General features: G+C 41.3%; 1 protein-coding gene across 16 annotated transcripts in view; it reads left to right on the plus strand.

Annotated features, from left to right (window-relative positions):
- The window catches only part of LDB2 (LIM domain binding 2), a 220,096-nt gene that overhangs the window by 148,998 nt on the left and 50,684 nt on the right, over window positions 1-20,414 (plus strand). For all 16 annotated transcript variants that reach the window (XM_056326458.1, XM_056326457.1, XM_056326463.1 and 13 more), the window contains one exon: window positions 18,397-18,569. In XM_056326458.1, coding sequence (XP_056182433.1) covers window positions 18,397-18,569 — 173 coding nt within the window. The remainder of the gene's footprint in view (window positions 1-18,396; window positions 18,570-20,414) is intronic.

Raw genomic sequence — 20,414 nt, forward strand, 5'->3', positions numbered from 1 at the left:
ACGTCTATTGCTCCTGCTCTGCCTCCCACATGGGTCTGCCTTGAGCACAGGCCTTTGCTCACATGAAGTCATCCTTAACCCCTTCTGTTGTGGAACGTTTGTAACAGCATGCTTCATGCTGTGTGCAAGGAGGAATAAGCTTTACCTGAATAATATCTGTTCACCCACTACTGCTGTGACCACACTTGGAATGCGGCTGCTCCAAGTCCTTCAATAATATTTACTGTCCTGCAATTATACTTCTATCAAACTGTGTGTAGATTAGGAACTAGGCTGTAAGAGCAGTATTTTCAATGGAAGTATTTGCATTAAGCTTTCTCTTTCAGTTTCCCATGCGTTCAGTACCCACCTTTATGACACGAGTGAAAATAATTAATTGCTTCTTGATGAAATAATTGCTCCCAATTTACTGTGTGCCATAGGACCCTGCAGAAGACATGGGACAGGCTTTGAAATTTGCTCTCAAGATTTTCAAGGGAAAATGATGACAAATTAAGGAAGACTTTGGGGCTTATCATGTGAGTTTGTGATTCCATTTTAGGGTTCAGCTTCTCACAGAAAAGCAGTGACATAATACTGTGGGCCAAGTCTTTCCTATTTTTTCAGGGTACAAGGGTTTTTTAGTACCTACTGTCTCAGCATTATATGCTTGCTTACATATTCAGGGGGAAGGGTTGTTCTCTGCGAGCTTATCTGTTGCAGTATTTCCAGCTATCCTGTTTTAAAGCATTTGCTGGTAAGCATATAATGTATGCAATACACCATGAACAAATACCAGAGAAAAACCCCATAAAAACTTGTTTTGTGTCTTGAAAGAGGATGTGGGTTCAGATGTGCTCCAACACTGCACCACTACAGCGTCTTTTTAGTAGTTTTACATGTAGGCGTTTGCTATTAGGTGTTTGCTATTGTTAAAAGTGACAGCTACATCCCCCTCTTTAGGCAAGCCTTTTAAAAATAAGCGTGATTTACATATTGTTCGCATATTTTAATTCACGATTTGCATATGCTAATTAACAGTGGATTGCAGCAACAAATGGTATTGTATGTAGTTAGCCTAAATTGTAAAGAGTTACAGGGAAGGCTTGTCTTCCCAGTGATGCTGAGGGGCGTTTCTGCATTGCACACATCAAAAGCATAAGTAAATAAACACAATGGTTTTGTTTCCTATTTTCAAAATATGTCTTGCAACTCTAGAAGGGAATCATCCCTTGCTGTCAATGTCTTTCATGACAGTAACTTTGTGCCAGATCATATAGGGAGTTGCTCTTGAAGTCAGCCTACATTTCTGAAACTTTTTCAGGTAATAAGGATCTTCACCTGAAGAGCAAAATCATATAAAAATTAAATGTCTCTTATAACCATGGATAGGAGTCAGGAAGCAGAACTGTGGTGTAGAGCGAACCAGATGAACACGCTACTTTGTAGCATGGACTGTCATGCCATGGAAAACAGCAGTGCTGCAATGTGAGATTCATTTCTGCAAAAATACGTATTGGAGGAAACATCCAAGGTTTTGCTCAAAAAAAAAAAGTTAGATAGGAAAGGACACAGTAGGGAATAACTACTTTGATGATATTTAGGTTGCTGAGTGTTACAACAGTTGACCCATACCAGAATAATCTTATAAAGAGAGCCCACTGGGATCCTTCCGCTCTGTAGCAGACACACTGGCATCAGTTTATATATTTTCTAGGCCACTACGTTTCAAACAAGAGCAGTTTCGTATTACTACTGTCAGTGATGCATTGAGAAAAAATAGTGAGAAAAGACAAAAAGAAAACCTGTATAATTTTCCATTACATTGACACCAATGTGGTATCAATAATATGGATCATCCATCTTGCAATAGTGTATTCCTGTGGTTAGCAGACACACAAGTGGCCAGTGATTCTTTCCTTCAACATATCTAATGTTGCTGGCAGTACAGTTTTTATTCGATGTTTCACCAAGACTCCTCTTCATGTATAAAGACAGCATAGTAATTCCAGGTAAATCTAGGAACATGACTCATAGATGGGTAGGTAGTTGGAGGAATCCCCTATATCTGCCATCTCACTTGTGCCCGTTAGGGAACATCCATTGGCAGTCACCCTCCTGCGACTAGTTTGCAGACTTGGCAGGGAGCACAGCTACATTTGCTTAAGGTACGTCAACCCAATGTACCATGGTCAGTATAGTAAGTATGGTGTACGGGAAGGAGCTGATTATTCAGTGTAAATAGGCTAGTTACATAAATGTTTTGTGTTTCACATAAATCACTATATAATATACCAAACTATTAATTACTGGAATCACTGGAGGGACAAAAAAGATACCCAAAACATAGATATTGGCATTTTTTTCATAACACTCGAGTGTAAACATAGAAGTTTCTTTGAAAAAAAGTAGAATTTTTCTTGGTTTCTGATAGCATTTGGGTTAAAATTTACTCCTGATAAAGTAAACACCACTTTTTCTTGACACTGTTAAGAATGTCATTCCTCAAGTGTAACTTGTAGCTCTGATGCAGTAAACAAAAATGTTGTTTTGTTAGTACTACCATGTGCTCTTAAATCTTCTCACAGTTGTACAAAAACCTGTGTTCTGAAATTTAACCATTCCCATCACCTTTCTTGAGATTCTGCAAGTTTGGGTACATTTATCCCTACTCAGAACATACAGACCACCGGTAACAAACAAGTGGCAAACAAGAATTCTTCAATGGAAAGGCTTTGGGTGACCTTCTTGCGAGTGACTTCCTTGTGAGTGCCCCTTTGAAGGACACTGAATGGAGCAGATGGCTTACGACATGGGGGAGTAAAATGTGAATGGGATGACATACAAGTGATGAAACTCGGCAAGGGGGAGGGGAAAGCAGGTGGAAGTAACAGAGGAGGAGGAAAAGTTCAGTTCCCCTACGCAGCATCCCCACGCAGAGCGAAGGCTTCCTGTTAAGTTGCCTCTTTGGGGGTGTAGTCTGCCATCTGCCTCGGAAGTGGCGGATTTCTAGGGGAAATTAAAGGTGAGAAATGTCACTCAGAGCCACTGCTTGTGAGTGTGCTGCACGCCACCTCATGGGAATAGCTCTGGGAAACCAGACTCGTGCTGCTTTGCTGGCACAGTGTGCGTATGGTTAGAAGCTCCTGTTCTGCCCCAGTAGGATATTGCGTGAGTGGGTAGGCATAGAGGATTAGCCTGAAGAAATTCAGAATCACTTTGCTAAAGCTTATTGCTCCTGGGGTGTGCACATTATGTAGATGCAAAACACATACTGTAAGAGAGGGTTGCTATTTTCTTCTTTCCTAAGGATAGGACCCTATATACCCATGTGAGCCTAATCTGCAGTAACAGGTTAGATTCAGTTGCGTCATGTGGCAAAAAGAAACTGCTCCACAAATCTCTTCTGCAGTTATGTGACATGCGCTTGGTACATTGCGCTGTCAATGTGGAAACCTACTGGGTATGAAGCCCAGGGGAGAAGAGCCTTCAGTATCACTTTGGTTGCTGTGAATTTCTTTCTCCATTAACTTGCACACACTCAAATATTTAATAAGTTAGTTATAAGTTCCAGGCCATAGCTCAGGCCATCAAAATGATTTTACTCTTTTCCAATGGCAAGCAAAATAGCCATCCCTTTCTAAGAAGCACTTGCCTCTGAGGTTCTTGCAAAGGCAGGAAGCAAGAGTTTCCAGCTCAAAAGCCTGCGAGAATAAACTTCCTTATATGATTTTTAGCACTTCCTAACTCTAACCAAATGTGAGGTGTGTGGGAATAACCTTTTAATTTATCTTTCTAGCTGTGCTGATTCTAGGAACAGGAGGATAGGAGAGATGTGGATAAAGTACTGTATAAAATACAAGAGTGCTGATCCAAAAAAATTTTAAATGTCATGTCCAGTCCAAGGTTTTTGCAGAGGTCTGGGAACCACTCTTATTTGTCTAAATTGCTTTATGCCTCACTGTGGGTGATTCTCCCATCTTTTCTAGCTTTTTGTAGCAAAATGACATTTTAGTTTTGAAGTAATCCACAATTTTGCTGAAAAAAATAATATGCAGAATTCAGTTTCTATTGGCGAGTAGTTGCAGAGCAAAGCCCATGTTTTCTAAGGTTTTCAAATTGCACACGGTGTGCTTTACTGACGTGATCCAGACACACAGGGAGGAGAAAGAGTGCAGCTATCTGTCCTGCATCAGGGTATGGCACTCCTCCTCTGCCCTTACCTTCATGAAAATGAAGATCATTATCTTCAATTCTTCTTATTGCTTTGCAAGCAAAATTCCTCCTGTTTTAGTGGAGATCCATGAGAGACCAGGATTTGTCCTTGAATAATGTCTGAAGTAAGTTCAGGATTATCAGGGAGAAAAATGATTTGAAAATATTCATGTATGAGCGTACTGAAGGAAGACTGACTTTAGGCAGAGATATTTTTCTGTGGTTAAGGTGAAAATATGACTTTGTAGGAACGTTGGTTTCTATTACTCTTCTGTGTAATGGATGCCCACAACATAACAATTTTGGACGGGCATTTTGTGCATTTTATTCCATCACCTTTTTTATTTGTCTTATAACAAATGTATGTTTGGTTCCTACCAAGCTTACTCTTACATGGCATTAGGTTTTATAAGCAAGTAAGTCCGCTAATTTTCACTGCAGTCATCAGCACAAATTTGTTTCCAGATCCTGAGCTATTTACAATGTTGCTGTTAAAAAATCAAATATTCCTATTTGTGAAATATGTACAAATTATTTGAAACCCAGGGGATATTTCAAATATGTTCATGTACAGCACCATATTTGCATGTTTAGATTGCAAGGTGGAATATCTTTTTATTTTTATTATTCGGAGTTCTGTTTGATCATAACAGATGTGAAAGATACCGAATTAAATTGGTTTTCCCACATTAGATGATTCCTGTGCTTTTTTCAAATTTGGTAGATTTTGAAAAATATTTAATTTGTCAAAGAAGTATTTTGAATTAGATAGTCATATGCATGTTAAGATATGAGAACACTGAGATATTGATCTGGATCATTCTCCCTGAAGTCAACAGGAATGCTTACTGGCAGCATTTCACTGTAACCCTATCAAGGCTGCTGAAAGGTGAATGTTATTGCTAAACCTTTGGCCTTGAATTTCTTCTGTTCTGTAAGAAACTATGTTCCAAGACAAATTTTTTTATGTTTCTGGTCTGGGATCAGGAAGTTTGTATATAGTTTTCTGTAATGAAATTATAAGTTGTTAGTTGATATTCAGAGCATGGAGTTCCCTGTGTTCTCTTTGTACGGGGATGTTAATAGCTGTTAGCAGCCATGGCTTCCATGCAACCATCACCTTTGTAGCTTTACACCTGTTAATTTTTGGAAACAGATATGATGGGCCAGGCAAGGATCACATCACACTCGTCTTTTCACATCACACTCGTCCTTCTTTTTTTCCATTTTTTTTCATAGGTTTTTAGTTTGGCTGTTGCCAGGCATAGGTGTTGGTCTGGGTGGGTGTTCGGGTTGATCCTGTGTGGGGGATGGTTATGTTTTGTGTTTGGGGGGTCCCTGGAGTGGTCCTGACAGTGGCAGTTCAGCATTGTCATGGGAACTACCTCTTACCTGTAGTGGTTCCAGAAATGAGTGAGTCGTTGTAGCAAAAATATATCAAGATGATGATATAATGACTCTCTGTGAAATGTGGAAAAAATGTATCATACAGCTCAAAGGACAGAAAACATGGGAAGAGGCTATTTCAACTTCAGCACAGATTTGTTACAGCACTTATTACTGATGTTACCTTTTTCAAGTTAAGAGAATTCTGCATTACTTGGAGCATAAAATTTTATTAAAAACTACGTATAACATGTTCAGGCTGAAGCTTATAAACCTGTTACATTGCTTGCCCTTTTCTGAAAATGGTTCTTTATTATTTGACATTATTTTGTCAAACATCTGATTTGTATAGCTGAACGCAGGGCACTTGCCTTCGTTTTAAGGGTAATAAACAAGCTGCACTTTTAAAACCAACAAAACATTTTTAAATGGTAGAATATTTTCCTAATTATTTTATCTAGTGTGCTGAATACCTTTTTACTTTCTCTGCAGTTAGCTTCCATGAGCTTGAAAGAGAAAGAGAAAGAGAGTGGGAAACCAAGCTTTGCTGCAGAAAAAAAAGAAATCAAAGCCAACCACCAACGGCTTTTTGAAAAAGAGTGTTCTGGTTGTTATAAAACATGTATATAACTGACAACTGATATTATCCACTGGTGAGATATTGTTCATATGTCTACAGCATAAAATTACCAGAAAAATCATGCTGGTTATCAATCCACATGTGCTCAATGCAGTTTGAGGATTTTGAGAATGCCATGTGTATCTTTTATCATATCACCATAACCCCTCACCTCCCACCAGTTCTCCAGACACACTCCCCACTACGTTATGTCCCCTTTGATGCACGTATCAACGCATTTCACCTCCGATATTTTTCACCTGAATGTGGACCATGCTGTGATGCTTGACTGACACTGCCTGAGCATCAAGTCCTGTGTTCAGGGAAGGGACTATCTTCCTCCTTCGCATCGCCTGCCTGTGGGCTTCAGTCTTGCCATGACAAGAAGTCTTGCAGCACTGAGGAGGTCAGCTATGCCTGTATGGCAAATGCCTATTTGAGGCTGTTCTGCCCACACACTGAGCTGACCAGATGCTGTGTGGCCATTTCCATCTGGCTCAAAGCCCAAACAAATACATCCTGCCTCTTCACAGGGTTTACTTGCTCAGATGTGATGCCATGCTGAGCAAACATGTAGCTCTTGGTTTACTTGGAGTTTTAGCAGAGCAAGCTGATGTCTGCCTACAATGTGGTTTATAGACACATTCAGGGCTATGTTTCCACTGTAGTAAGGAGGAAGTAGCTTTAACTTATTTAAACTAGCTGCCGTAAGTACTGTTACTAGCTTTCTCTCAGTAGAAGGGAGCTTGTGGAGAGCTGCAGAAAGCATCTGAGAAGAAAGGTAAATTCTGCCTGAACTGAGCCCTGCGAGGTCCCAGCAGCCTGTACTTGTCCTCAGGCTTCTCATCAGGCATGGTCGTGGTGGTGTGAGGTGCTGTTCTGGCAGATACAAACTGGACTGAAACCAAAAATGGGATTTATCAGAGTTGCAGGTAATGGAAGGTTTATGTTGCTCCTGATTTTGCCTGGATATAAATCAGCAGCTTTAGAAGTGAAAAAAAATATCCACTACACATGGTACTCTGTCTCAGTCACTCACAGCTTCTCTTCTAGTGTTTCTAAGTGTGAAAGGGACCTATGCATTATTCCGATCAGTACTTTGTCAGTTGTTTATTCTTCCCTCCTATAGGCTGTAAATGTTTAATAGTATTTCTCGAATACATTTTCACTGCCTCAGCTTCCCATCTCAACATGGTTCAGAGAGTGGAGATCAGAAACTGGAAGAATTCCATTTGCTGACATCTGTCTTCGGAATAACTTTGCTCCAGCAAATATAGCAAAACAGATCTTCTTACATGCGTTTGTAGGAATGGCTTGAATGTTATTTATACAATCTGGGGCTGGGGGGAGGGGGGCGAAGAACCCCAGCATAATGGCCAAATTCTTTGCAGGTTGTAATTGGTGTGGTTCTAGTCACTTGCTTAATTTTTGTGGAACTGTTTGGATTCAGATCAAGAGATCAATTGAGTCGATTGCTGTGAAACATGTGGGCTGGTCAGTTTACCCACCAGCAGCATGAACCCACCACAGAAAGGCATACACCCATTTTCTGCAGCAACTAAGCTTTGGTTTTGAGCTTTATGTCTAGGTACTGCCCCAGACCAGCTTCGGTACCTGCATAAAGGAATTGTGGCAGTATGCGAGGTTTGGCAAATATCATTTTATCTTAATGCTATTTTGCTTGTGCTTTTACATAATTTTTTGTTTAATGCTGTTTAGTATTCTGCTAGGTCAGATGAAGTCAGGGGTCAGGGGTGTGCTTGATTTAATACAACTGGATGGTTTGCCTGGTTTTTTGTCTGTTCCTTTTGGTGTCCTGTCATTTGAATTTTATGTTTTTGCCTTTAGTCTTGAGACGACTTTTCTGGGTATCATTTTCTGTGCTGTGTAGGTCCTTTATGCTGGTACAGATTGCATTTGTTCATCTAAAATGCCTGTCCTGCACAATTTCCATCATTTTTATGGTCTTACATTTTGTCATTTTCTGCTTGAGTTTGGTTGTGGTTTGTTATGTTTTGACAGTGGTTTGTCACACAGCTGTGAATAACCTCTTTGGCTTGCCTTTAAAACTTTCTTCTCTGCAGTTGTTGAACAAAATTATCTGTAATACTCTTTCTTCAAATAGAATGATTAGCACAGACAGAAGTGTGAGTGACTGTATACTGCAACCAGGCAAACCATTTGTTCTGGCTTTATTTACTTTCAGAGTGAAGAATTTTTTTATGCAAATATAAATATTCTCTTCACTAAAATATTTGAGTGTAGATCTTTGCTGGGGAGTGATGGTTTTGTTTTATAAGATGTGGAAGTTTTACAGTTAAAACTGGAGCTTCCTCAACTACGGTATATCTTTTGTCTGTAGAAAGAGAGTATGGGTAACCCCCTCAGACATTTCTCCCTTGCAGCCTAAAAAATCAGCTTAGACCATAAGCTTCCTCAGAAATGTGCCTGCCATGAGAAATTCTGAATTTTTCAATGTGGGTAAGGGTCTGGCCTGCTCTGTCTACTAGAAACCTAGTTCAGTTGTTTAAACAACAAATTATATGGACTCTGAGTTTTCATTTTGTGACTGGTTAGCAGGCTCCCTAGTTCTTGGAGTGTTGTCGCTGGGCACATAATGAAAACCTAAAGCTTGAAGCTGGTACGGAACCGTGCGGGCCAGGGCTCTGCTGTTTGTGCTTGATTCGAGGTGCTGGTGCTGAGGCCTGCAGGAAGGGGCTGACGGCGGGGCACGGCGGGGCGTTGCAGCAAAGAAGCCAGCAGGAGGGTCTGAGGGAAGGGATTGCCTCAGTGCTGGTGAGACACATCTGGAGTAGGATATCCAGTTTGGGCTCACCATTGAGGAGCAAGACATGGATGCACTGGAGCGAGCCCAGAGAAGAGCCATGAACACGATTAAGGGCTGGGAGGCTTTGTCATACAACGAGAGGCTGAGAGAGCCGAGACCGTGCAGCCTGGAGAAGGGGCATCTTCTCAGTGTGGGGACAGATCTTCTCAGCATTGCCCAGTGAAATGCAAGAGGCGCTGGGCACAAAGTGAAACACAGAAAATTCCATTTCAACATAAGGAAAAACTTCTTCCTCAAAGGATGGTCAAACACTGGCACAGATTACCCAGAGAGGTTCGGAGAGCTCCATCCTTGGAGATACTCAAAACCCAACTGGACACAGCCCTAGCCAGCCCACTGCAGGTGACCCTGCTCTGAGTGGGGCGCTGGACCAGACGATCCCCAGAGGTTCCCTCCAAGCCCAGCTGCCATCCTGTGGAAGGGATCTTGGACTCCTGCTTGCTCTCCTCACCCCCTGGTCCACAATATCTTAGCCCGAGGCTTAAATACTTGAGATCTGAAGACTGAATTTTGTAGTGAGCAATGATTTAATGGCTGGTAGTGGGCTCCAGTATAATAAGGAAAGAGCTGGGAGGAAATTTTGTTGTAATAGGTAGTCTGGCTGAGCCTTAGTGAAAACTTAGGCTGACGCAGTTCAGCTTTGTACTGGGACATATAGAGTCTTTTTACAGTTATTTTCTGATTGTTTTTACCAAGATAAATTGTAGTAAAATATTGTCTTTCTTCAGAGAGTTGATGAATTTAAAACTGAGTTACAGATTATGTGTCTATGAGAATAAGGGTCACAAGGTGTGAGGCGGTAAGCCGAGGTCTCGTTGTCATGAAGTTTCTGTCACTTATTCTTGACCCAAGTGTGTTTTAGAGGATTGAAGTGCTAGTTACAGACTTGTGAGAAAATGAAATACACTTGTCAACTGAATCAAAATTACATAGGCAAATCCTCACCAAGGTAAAATGTTGTTAGAAAAGACTTATTGGAGGAAAGGCAGAGTCAAACCTAACACAATGATTTAATTTCACAGGACAGAAGGAACTGGAGAGGGAAACCCAGATAGTTACAGTTTTATAAGTGTTAGTATTTTGGATTATAGCTTTTAACTGTAGGCAGCATTATTGACATAAAATAAATGAGATACCAAAGATACCATGAAAGTATCAGGGATCAAAACAAAAACACCCCCGAACATTGGGTTCCAGATGTGGGAAGGATTCCAGTCACTCAGTCACAGTGCTCATCCCGCTTTGCAGTTTTGTTACAAAATTGAGAACGAAGGCAAAATGGTTGGAAACCTTAGATTTCCCCAGTTTCCATGGAGTGCTAAGTAGATCGTTAACGTTAAGAACAAATTGTAAGGACATGGGAAGAACGTATATATGGCTAATTTTACTCCTTAAAAAGCTGTGCTTTATTAGCAATATGGAGGGAGTGCTCCACTGTCTTCTGAACTTCATGGGAGTTTAAAATCTATAATGTCTGTAGATTATAGAGATGTTTTATGAATGTGTAAATACAATTTACTGTATCCCTAGTATACTACTATTAATAGTATACCATGTATTATTATTATGATTATTACTACTACTGTTGTAATAGATTTTAAATCATACATTTAATTTCACTTTAATATTTGATTTGTATAAATGACTAGAAATTTCCTATAAGTGGAAATTAATCATACATTAGAATTTTTATTCTAGAAGTAGTCTAAATGATAGGATCCCAATCTTACCCGCTAGATAGGGAGGAAAAAAAGGACAGGTCTGTGTGTGCCAGATTCTGCCTTGGATACATGTGGGTGGTTTAATCAACATGGCCCACACGTCTCTGAAACAGAAGTTGGACTTATTAGACTGTCTTTTCACTGCCTTTTGTGCTGTACTATCAAGTCTGACAGTAGCTTTTCCTGGGAATTGACAGTTTCATGTTTTTTGGGTTTGAATCTAGTCAGCAGATAAGGTCTCACAAAGGTGGAGGGGCACTCCACGAGCAGCCTACCTTGCAGCTCTTCCAGAGAGCAGGTCACAGTACTGAAAACTGAAAACTGGAGCTTTACTGTTGCCCAGCTTCACGGAAGGATCCCTCCCTCCACGTCCCAGCCAGATGGACTGTGTCTGGGAGGGAACACACCTGATGTGCTATTTCACTGGGACAAATTTGGGCAAACAGAAGTATAGGCAGAATAACAGCAATGACGTCACTGTGTAACTCCATGAAGTTTTGCTTTATGCGTACTGATTTTTTTATTTTAGTTACAAAAACATACATAACTGAACATGACAAGGTCTGGCCCACACAGATGTCAATTAGCCATGCCCAGAGATGTCAATTAACAATTAATGGAAAGCTCAGCCTTTCTTCTGCAGTGCTCAGGAAAGCCCATTTGCAGTCAATGGGAAGTCATCCCCTGGCTTCCCTAGCTCTGACATCTGGCTGAGGGAGAGTTAGTTGTAGCATCTCCATTTAATTACTGAGATCCAACTGCGATAATCACTCAAGCAAGAGGCTTTCATGGTCCGCCTAGAGCTTTACAGGTCACCTCAACATTTTGTGCTGGGAGCCAAAAAACCCCACAGCCCTAACCAGCAGAGTTCCTCAAGCCCATCCATAGCATGTTGATGAGATAATCGGCTGCAGGCTGCACCAGAGCTTCCAAACAGAGCTCCTTTAAGCTATAGGCACAGGGTGGTTTTTCTTCATTCTGTTGCTGATTCTGTGGAACTTTTAAAGGCTTTTTATACTTTATGTTTTTATTTGTGTCTGTTTTATTACTTATTTTATATCCTAACTCTAATTGAAGACATAGGACTTGACAGGATTCAGAGCTGCAAAAACCAGCCTGGAAGCAATAAACCCAATATTTTTATTTCACTGATTAACACTTCCACTGTTTCAGTTCTATACCAACTTGGCAGTTATCTAACATGGTGTATATGTATATGCTAAATCCAAGTCTCTGCCCCTGAGAGCTTCTACTGTAAAGGCAACAGATGAGCAGTTCAGTGAACGAGGAGGGGTTTGCTGTCAAGCCCTGCTTCTGCAAAGAGCCTGTGAACATGCGTTCTGTAGAGGGCACTGAGATTTTGACAGCCTATCTTTGGGACACAAAGGGAGGAAGTGTTCTTCTATTCCTAGCCCACAAATAATACCAGCTTCCTGTGAACTAGGAAAACATGTTTACTTTCTATTTTATTCAAATCATCCTTGGGAGGAAAAAACAAACCAACGGTACCATCACCACCACATGGTGCGAGCTGGTACCACAATTATATTACCTACTATTTTTTAATTGGTTTTCTCCCATAGCTAGTGTGAGGCTTGCAAAAACCCTGAACGTCACAAATTATTGCCATCCCACCTAGAGATCGCTGGACTTTTTGGCTCAATTTGCGATGGAAAAATAATTTTAGACTTAAACATATTCCTGAGAGAATAAAGTATTTTACACTCAGACAAACGTATTTAAAAGGGGAAAAAAATGAAAGGACAGCATGAAAATAATGATTGCCAGGATCAGGATGGCAGAGGGGCACTCTAACCGCTAGTGTTGCTTGCCCAGGCCAAAAAGCAGGAGTGTGGCCTAAGTGCATCCTTACCCAAGAGGCAGACCTTGGGCCATTTAATATGTCAGGTACTTTCATTCTTTTCTTCAGAATCTTAGTATTAATACTTAAGAAATTATAAATTTTATATATATATATATAATATATTGTAACTGTTACTGACCTATAAAGCTTCTTGCCTACATTTGCAGACTGAGTTAATTGATTTCTGGACCAGTCATATTGGGAGAGTGTCACAAATCTACGTGTCTTACTTCAATTCTGAAATTGTATTTCAGTCGCTGATCCACCGGAAAGGTATACAAAACCACATGTAGCCAAGCTGTTATAGCACTGAATAGGCTAAAGTTACGTCATTCCAGAAGATGACAGCATTATATTTTGTGCAAAATAGTCCCTTCGATATGCCTTTCTTATAGACATTTTCATATAAATAACTATTCCCTGTTGCTAAATCCAGCTGATCTTTGTCAGTTTGCTTTACTATCTGGGGATTTGCTAGCACAAATGAAGCAAATGTTAAGGGGCAGTGCCGCTTCTCATGGGAAATAGTACATCCTACATACTCAGCTAGGGATGAAGGATGCTGCCCAGGACAAAATGATAATTTAAAGCAGCATTCAAGTGATCTGCAATTAATGCTTGAATGCTGACATGCAAGTGAATTTTTCTTCTGGTATATCCAATATCTTACAATGCAGGGTGTTGCATTTCACACTATAAAAAGGTCTTTTCTGGGTAATGTGACTGTAAGAGCCTGTTAGTATTTGTACAGATGTAGGTATGAACCTACTTCTGCTTTCCTAAGCCTGAGTATTGGGCTCAGAGCCTCAGCATCTGCTGTCATGGCTATTCTAATGTGTTCCTGCAGGCAGATGATAGAGTATCTATTGTTAATGTTGCTTGGTAAGTCCCATTAAAAGGCCTTCTTTCTACTCATTTATAATTTTGCCAAACTTGACCCAATAAAGCTGAAATTGTTTCTGCTTTTAGCTAGTTCTTTTTTATTTAAGCCCAAAATAATTTCTTCTTTCCCCCAAAATGGAAGAATACCATGTTGTCAGTGTTACAAAAGTCTTGCAATTTTGTTTTTTAAATGCCTGAGAGTCGGTGTGCTCTAGAGTAGGGCTGCTCACCTTTGCGGCAGGGGTTTTGTCCTTTTTGTGGAAATCTGACTGAATTCAGCAAATTTATAAATCTTTGAGGGGGAAAAACACCCATTCTCAAGTACTCAGTGCAGGCTTTACCAGAGTTTGACAGCTAAAATTTCCAAGGAGTGCCTTTCCCAAGAACAAAGTAAGGCACCTTGTAGGAGCCCAATGGGGCTATCTACGTGCCAACTGCAGAGTAACTGGACATGTTGCAGCTCAGGGCTGTGGGAACCGTGGACATTTCCACTGCGAAGCCCACGGGCAAGGCTCAGCAGTGAGAGCAGGAAGCCCTTCCTTCTCCTGCCCTGCCTGCCGATGCACTAGGGACCCAGGTGGCCCTGCAAATTGACCTGAGTGTGGAGGAAGGAAGAAGGAAGAGGAGGGAAAAAAAAGAGAAGGGAAAAAATCAGGGCAAGACGACACTGACGTGAGAGAGGGGAGAGACATAGTAACTGAGAGGTGGAAGGAGAAGATGGAGGATGATTAAGGAAGGGAGAGTTGGAAGTCAATGAGAAAAAACATGGGGAATAGGGAGATGTGTGGCTGGGTGGGGGGCACAGAGGGAAGAGGTCCTCTTGCTCGGTCCCTGGCTGGATGAGGAGCTGCAGGAAGGAAGGAGAGGTGGGGTTTGATTGGGGAAAGAATCTCCTGTTGAGGGGAGGCAGAGTATGGAAAAGGGCAGAGATAGAATCTTGGGAGAAAAAAACAAAATAAAGATACCGCAGGAGGGCTCGGACTGCTGAGGTGGGGGGTCTGGGACAAGATGCTGGGGCAGCCTGGTTGGGTGGGAAGGGCACCAAGAAAGTGTGTGCAAAGCTGACATTTTGGGGAGAGTGGAGGATAACGAAAAGACTGGGACTAGATAGCTGGACCTGCTTAAGTACAGAGAATGAGGAAATTGGGTGGATTTGGGAAAGGTTAATGAGCTTCCTTGGGCAAGAGATAAAAGGGCAGCATGTGGGGAGGGGGGAGAGAAGAAAAGACAAGGAGATACTGGAAGATGAACAGTGAATTTGGAAGATAGCTGATGCAAAGCAACCACACATAGGTGAGAAAACGGAGGATGGGACCATGGGGGTAGGTGAGTAAAGAGACTGGAGAAAGAGTAAAGAGCAACAGTTGGATAGGAGGCAGGAAGGAAGGAGATCCAGTTGCAGGGAACTGCGTGACGACATAGGCAGAAAGCCTTGCAGTACCTGGGCAAGGATTCCTCTTAGAAGCTGGAAAAAAAGTCTGCCTGGTAGCCTAAGCCTGAAGCAGGGGTGCTCTCAGGGCCCTGACACCAGGAAAGGAAATGACAAGAGTCTCCCCATACTCAAACTACTGCTGCAAGTGCTTGTTCTCAGAGCTCCTGCGGCAAAGATCTGCATGCTGGCTCTGAGGGCGTCCATACGATGCTCCTTCAGGGAAGTATGGTGTGGGAGGGAGAGGCTCTGCAAAAGTATGCACAGAGATACATTTGTAAAAGTGTGTTATGTGGACTAAAAGCCAAGTTCTAAAGCATGAAGGAATTCCAATGGCAGTAACAGGTAAAGCTTTATTCAGCCCTGATGGCGCAATTGGATATTGCAGCTTATGCTATTTAGAATATGCATTCCGTTACTGTCTCTGACTGCCTCTGGGGACTTGCAAACCCTTAGGTTTTGCAACCCAAGCTAGCATACAGCTTGCTCTGTACTCTGCAAGGCGTGAGCTCACGTTACTGGTGCAAGGATGGCTAAACTTCATCCTGAAGTGGCCACAGGTATCAAATGGTCACATCATCCTGCTTTCACGTTTCCTGGAGTCCTCCTAGGGCTCTGGCAGAAGATACGTGGTGTTGCTAAAATCCTGTTGAGATGTCCAGTGGCAGACACAGGTGGAGTGTGTACATCCACACCTCAGCGTGTCCGTTTGCTGCAAGAGGAGAAGGAAAAACATGTTTGCCCCATTCATATTCCTATGCCCAGGAAAGGATTGTATGTATGCATGCAGCAGAGCTGGGGTGCACACACATACATGCTTGAATAGTCATACACACAGTTCTGTTTTGGAGGTGAAAAAAATCAAGGAAAAGTCCTTTGCACTTAAAATTGACAAAGTTTGTGATGATCTCTAGACTTTATAAGAGCTGTTCCACAGCCTTGTGTTGTTGTTAGAAATACCATTTCCTGCAAAAATGAGCTTTGTTACCGCTGTAGAGAGTTTCACGTTTATCCTAGAAATGAAACAATCTTTTTAAGCCATTGAGCGCTTCAAGAAGAAAACCAAAATGGTGAAGCTGCTTCAGTCTTCTGTGGCAAGGCAACATGGTGAGCTGAGGACAGGTCTGCTTATTAATACAGGTTTCCATTAATGTTTCTTCTGGAGCTCATTATTAGCTATAATGGTTTATGGTGGACATTTGCATTAGCTATTTTCAACTTTGCAGACAGTCTGCACATGCATCTGTCATTGAGAGTCAGGTTCCATGGGGCATATACTTTTGTGCACCTCTGTTCTTCATCCTTTTGGTCCCCCACTTTGTTCTTCATAGTAGCATATCCCTGTGGCAAACACAGATAATGCTTACTAGGAAAAGTAATAAGAATAGGGTATTTAATGTATTTCTAGCCTTCTTTAATGTGTTGTAGCTGTGAATACTGCAAAAAGCAACACCATATGACCATGCTACTTTGGGAATGGTCTATAAACCGCAGTTAAAATATTTTCAAGATATTTATGCAGTGCATAAGTCACATGAATAGAGGTTTATCACAATCAGTGGGAATGCTGGATTTTCATATCACACATTTGCTGCTTAGGATGATTAGCAGGAAATTTAATTTTCACTAATTAGCCTTAGGGGAGCAAGAAATTAACTTGATGGGTAAATTTCACGTTTTACTATATACCGTACCAGCATGGAGAAATGTGAGTTGAAGCCTGAGCTGAGTCCTATGCTGATACACTGGACTTCAGTTTTTCTAAATTAAATTAAAAGACTGTAGAAAATTAACATATGCATGGTGAGTGGGTGGGTTTTTTTAGGAGCTAGAGTTGTAGAATAGTTGTTCAACGTATTAATTGAATTGTCAGCCACTTCCAGATAGTGTGCTATGTTTTTGTGCATTAAATTACATTAATATCTAATATTACACCAAAGACGTTAACAAGTCCTAATTGTCTATATTTATAAATTTTCATTATATAATGTGTGTTATGATTGCACATGCAATATTTCACATTGTAATGCACAGAGCAGAAACGGTTTTCACAGAACTACTGTGAAAACACCATACTTTTTAGTTTACAACACCCACTTGCAAATACATTTTTAGGGTCAGGAGCCTTTGTTCATATGCTGGCAAAATTTATATGAAAATAGTTTTTTTTAGAAATTACTTTCAAAAGTATACAGCAAATGAGGGAGGCATGAGTCACCACTTAGTCCTAATAGACAAATAAGAATCAGGAACTAATAAACTCTAATCTTGCCTGTTGATGATGACTTTTCTATCTCATTCTTCCAAAACACAGTTTACATCACTTGGTTTTTCCCTCTGTAAAATGGAAGCAATTTTTATGTATCCACCACTCAGAATTACCGTAGACTGATTAATGCATGCAAGGCAATGAGTCATCCGGTATGGAAGTATCAGTCTGTCATAAACTGAAGTGTTCTGTCATACCAGGCTTGTGGTTGCATCCAAATTTATCTGTATAAAAGGAGACGGAAAACATCAGTCACATATCAGATAATTGCCTCTGATGTCGGTGCTTCTGCTAGTTTGTGCATCTGAAGCACTCTCAGAAGCTCACTGTTACTATTACGTATTTGGAATTAGACCTTGTAGTACTTACCTGAAACTGCTATTGAAGTGAGAAGTGTGCCTTCAGTGGGAGTTTGGCCCGAGTAAGTATTGCAGAATTGGGTACCTTGAGTCCATAGTTTGGGGTTTAAGTGGTGCATATAAGGTAGTTCAGGCACCTGCTCAGACTTTCTAGCCTGTGACATAAATACTTCTGGTCTAAAAAGAGATCTCAGACAGACTTGTGGGTAGTCACATATTGTGTAACATCTATTGTATTGCATCCTCAGATCCTTCTCCAGTCCCCAGGACTCAGCAGTAGACCTCCTATTCAATCAAGAGTGTGTGTGTGCATGTGTGTGTGTGTATGTATGGGTGGGTCCATATAAATATACATGTGTCCACACACAGACAAACTTATTTGTGTACACAACTTCCCTATATAAATGTGCTTTCCCTTTTTGGGTGTACGAGTATACTTCTGTAAATGCTCACCACTTGTATTTATACATTTATGGGTAATATCCAATTTTCAGTCATAATTGACAGTATGTGGCTTTCTGTATAATAATTACTTCAGGACAAAAAACCTTGCAGATGGTTTCAAGAGTAACTCTAACTTGCCATCAACATAAAAAGCTTAAACAAGGCGAGCCCACTCCCTATGAATAGAGTAAGCCATTTTCATTGATTTCAATGGGAGCAGGCACAACTTCGTTTCTACAGCAGACAGAGAACATGTATTATATTCATTAAATGAAAGTTTGATTTCATTGCACTTAAAATTATTCATGTTCTGTTAGCAAATGGTTTGAGATTTTATAACCTAGAGCACTTGCTGAATTCTGCTTTGTATTTTCCTCACAGCAATTGGAAGGACCCTCATTCCTCGTTATTTTAGCACTGTCTTTGAAGGAGGTGTAACAGACCTGTATTACATTCTCAAGCACTCAAAAGAGTCATACCACAACTCATCCATCACAGTGGACTGTGATCAATGCACCATGGTCACTCAGCATGGAAAACCCATGTTTACCAAGGTAACAGGGAAGACTCAATAAAGCATGTTGTTGGTTTTTGGTTTTCTTTTCCGTGTGTATAAGGGTGAAAAATATTGGCTGTTGCATTTTTCTGGTAGACTGAGATTATTTCTAATACTGAAAACCCTTGAAGCTATTTAATTACTATTTTCTATATTCATTATGTGACTGGAAAATTCTGTGGACATCTCTGCAATTCTCCCAGAAAGGTTGCAAGAGAAGCACATAATGCCAGGTTGCCATAACCATCAGTTGTACATGAATTAAATTCAGCCTGCCCTTCTCCTTTTCTCTGGGCTTGATTTTAAAGCAGCAATGAGATTTCACATTGCTGCTACCTACCATTTGGGTTGGTATGCATTACACTGGATACTTACCCAGTCCAAGGACTATAAATCTCTAGGAAAATAGTGATTTAATACAGTAGGATGCTGGTCCAAAGGGCAGTGAAGTCAATGGAAGGAGTCAATTGATTTAAACATGCTTTGGATCAGGCAGTTAGTGAATATTCAATATTTGTAATTGATAGTGAATTATCTTCATGCATTGGCCACTTCTAGCCCTGTAATTAAACTGAGTGCCATATATTTTATAAAAACAGTACCAAAAAGGTGGAAAATACAAATTAAAACAAAATTTTCTTATACTAAAAAAAAATCAGTAAACTGATTTTCAAAATGGAAATATCCCCTTTCATAAATTTAACAGCAAATGATGATTTTCCATCTTGCACCTTTTCATCTGTATGAGTTTTAACCTTTGCATGGAGAAAAACACAAAAGGAGAAGGGGCAGCAGGAGGAGATAACCCATCCACGTTGCCCTTGGCCTGCAGGAATGTGGAGGTTTGAGAGTCACTGGATATTGACAGCATCATGACCAGGGCCCTCGTGGCTTACACTGGTTTAGCACGTGAGTCTCATCCCCTCGTAGGGTCTTCCCTGCCATCTTCATGGCTCTTGGAGTGGGGCTTCAGGAAGATGGAGAGGATGCCACTAGCATGTAGAGCACTGATGAGCTGGGAGGTGTGCGGTTAATGGTGTCACCACTACAGCTGTCCCACTCCAGCCCCCTTGTGTCTGATGTACACAGACACTAACAGAGAGATGCGAAGAGACCAGACATTCCTAGGCGGCACCTCTTGGCCTCCTCACAGCTCACAAGGAGTTGTGCGTGCTGGCCATGTGCAGAGGACGTGACAAGGGTATCCAGTAGCCGCTTCTCTGCGGAGCTCCCTAAAGCCATTTCTGTGTCATTCCCCTTTGTGTTAGCTTTAATGCAATAGCAAATAAAAGGTGGTGGCGGGCGGGGGGGGGGGGTGGGGTGGGGGGGTGGGGTTAATCAGTAAACAGAACATGCTTTTCTCAATTCAATTAGTTTATTTACTTATCGTGGCAGCACATTACAGTGTTGTTGCTTTGGGAAGGACACTAGTGCCCAGCACGTTGGAGACAGACTGGCGGGAGGGACCGGGCTGGGTCACACCTTGCGTGAGTGGGGCTGCAGGTGCCTCCCACAGCACCTCCTGTTGTGAGTCCCCCTGTCTGCCACGGCCCTGGCAGCACGTGGCCTGCTCCAGCCCCGACGTTCCTGTGGCAGCCTCCAATATAAACCTCTATATCCTGGCAGGAAAGTTCAGGTGGGGATGTGATTTGGATTCTGGGTGACAAATTAGGGAGGGTTTGATGGTGCTATGTTTAAAATATGAACGTGTTAGTAAGAGCAAATTCAAAATAAGACACAGTAGTTGGTGGAATAAGGGAGAAAAGAATATATTACTCTTTCAGAAATAAGTTAGAGCCCAATGTTTCTCAGCTGTGTGTGTGTAACTTCTAGCAGATGTACC

The sequence above is a fragment of the Falco biarmicus genome, chromosome 1, assembly GCF_023638135.1.
Source record: "Falco biarmicus isolate bFalBia1 chromosome 1, bFalBia1.pri, whole genome shotgun sequence".
In the NCBI taxonomy this organism is placed as follows: Eukaryota; Metazoa; Chordata; class Aves; order Falconiformes; family Falconidae; genus Falco; species Falco biarmicus.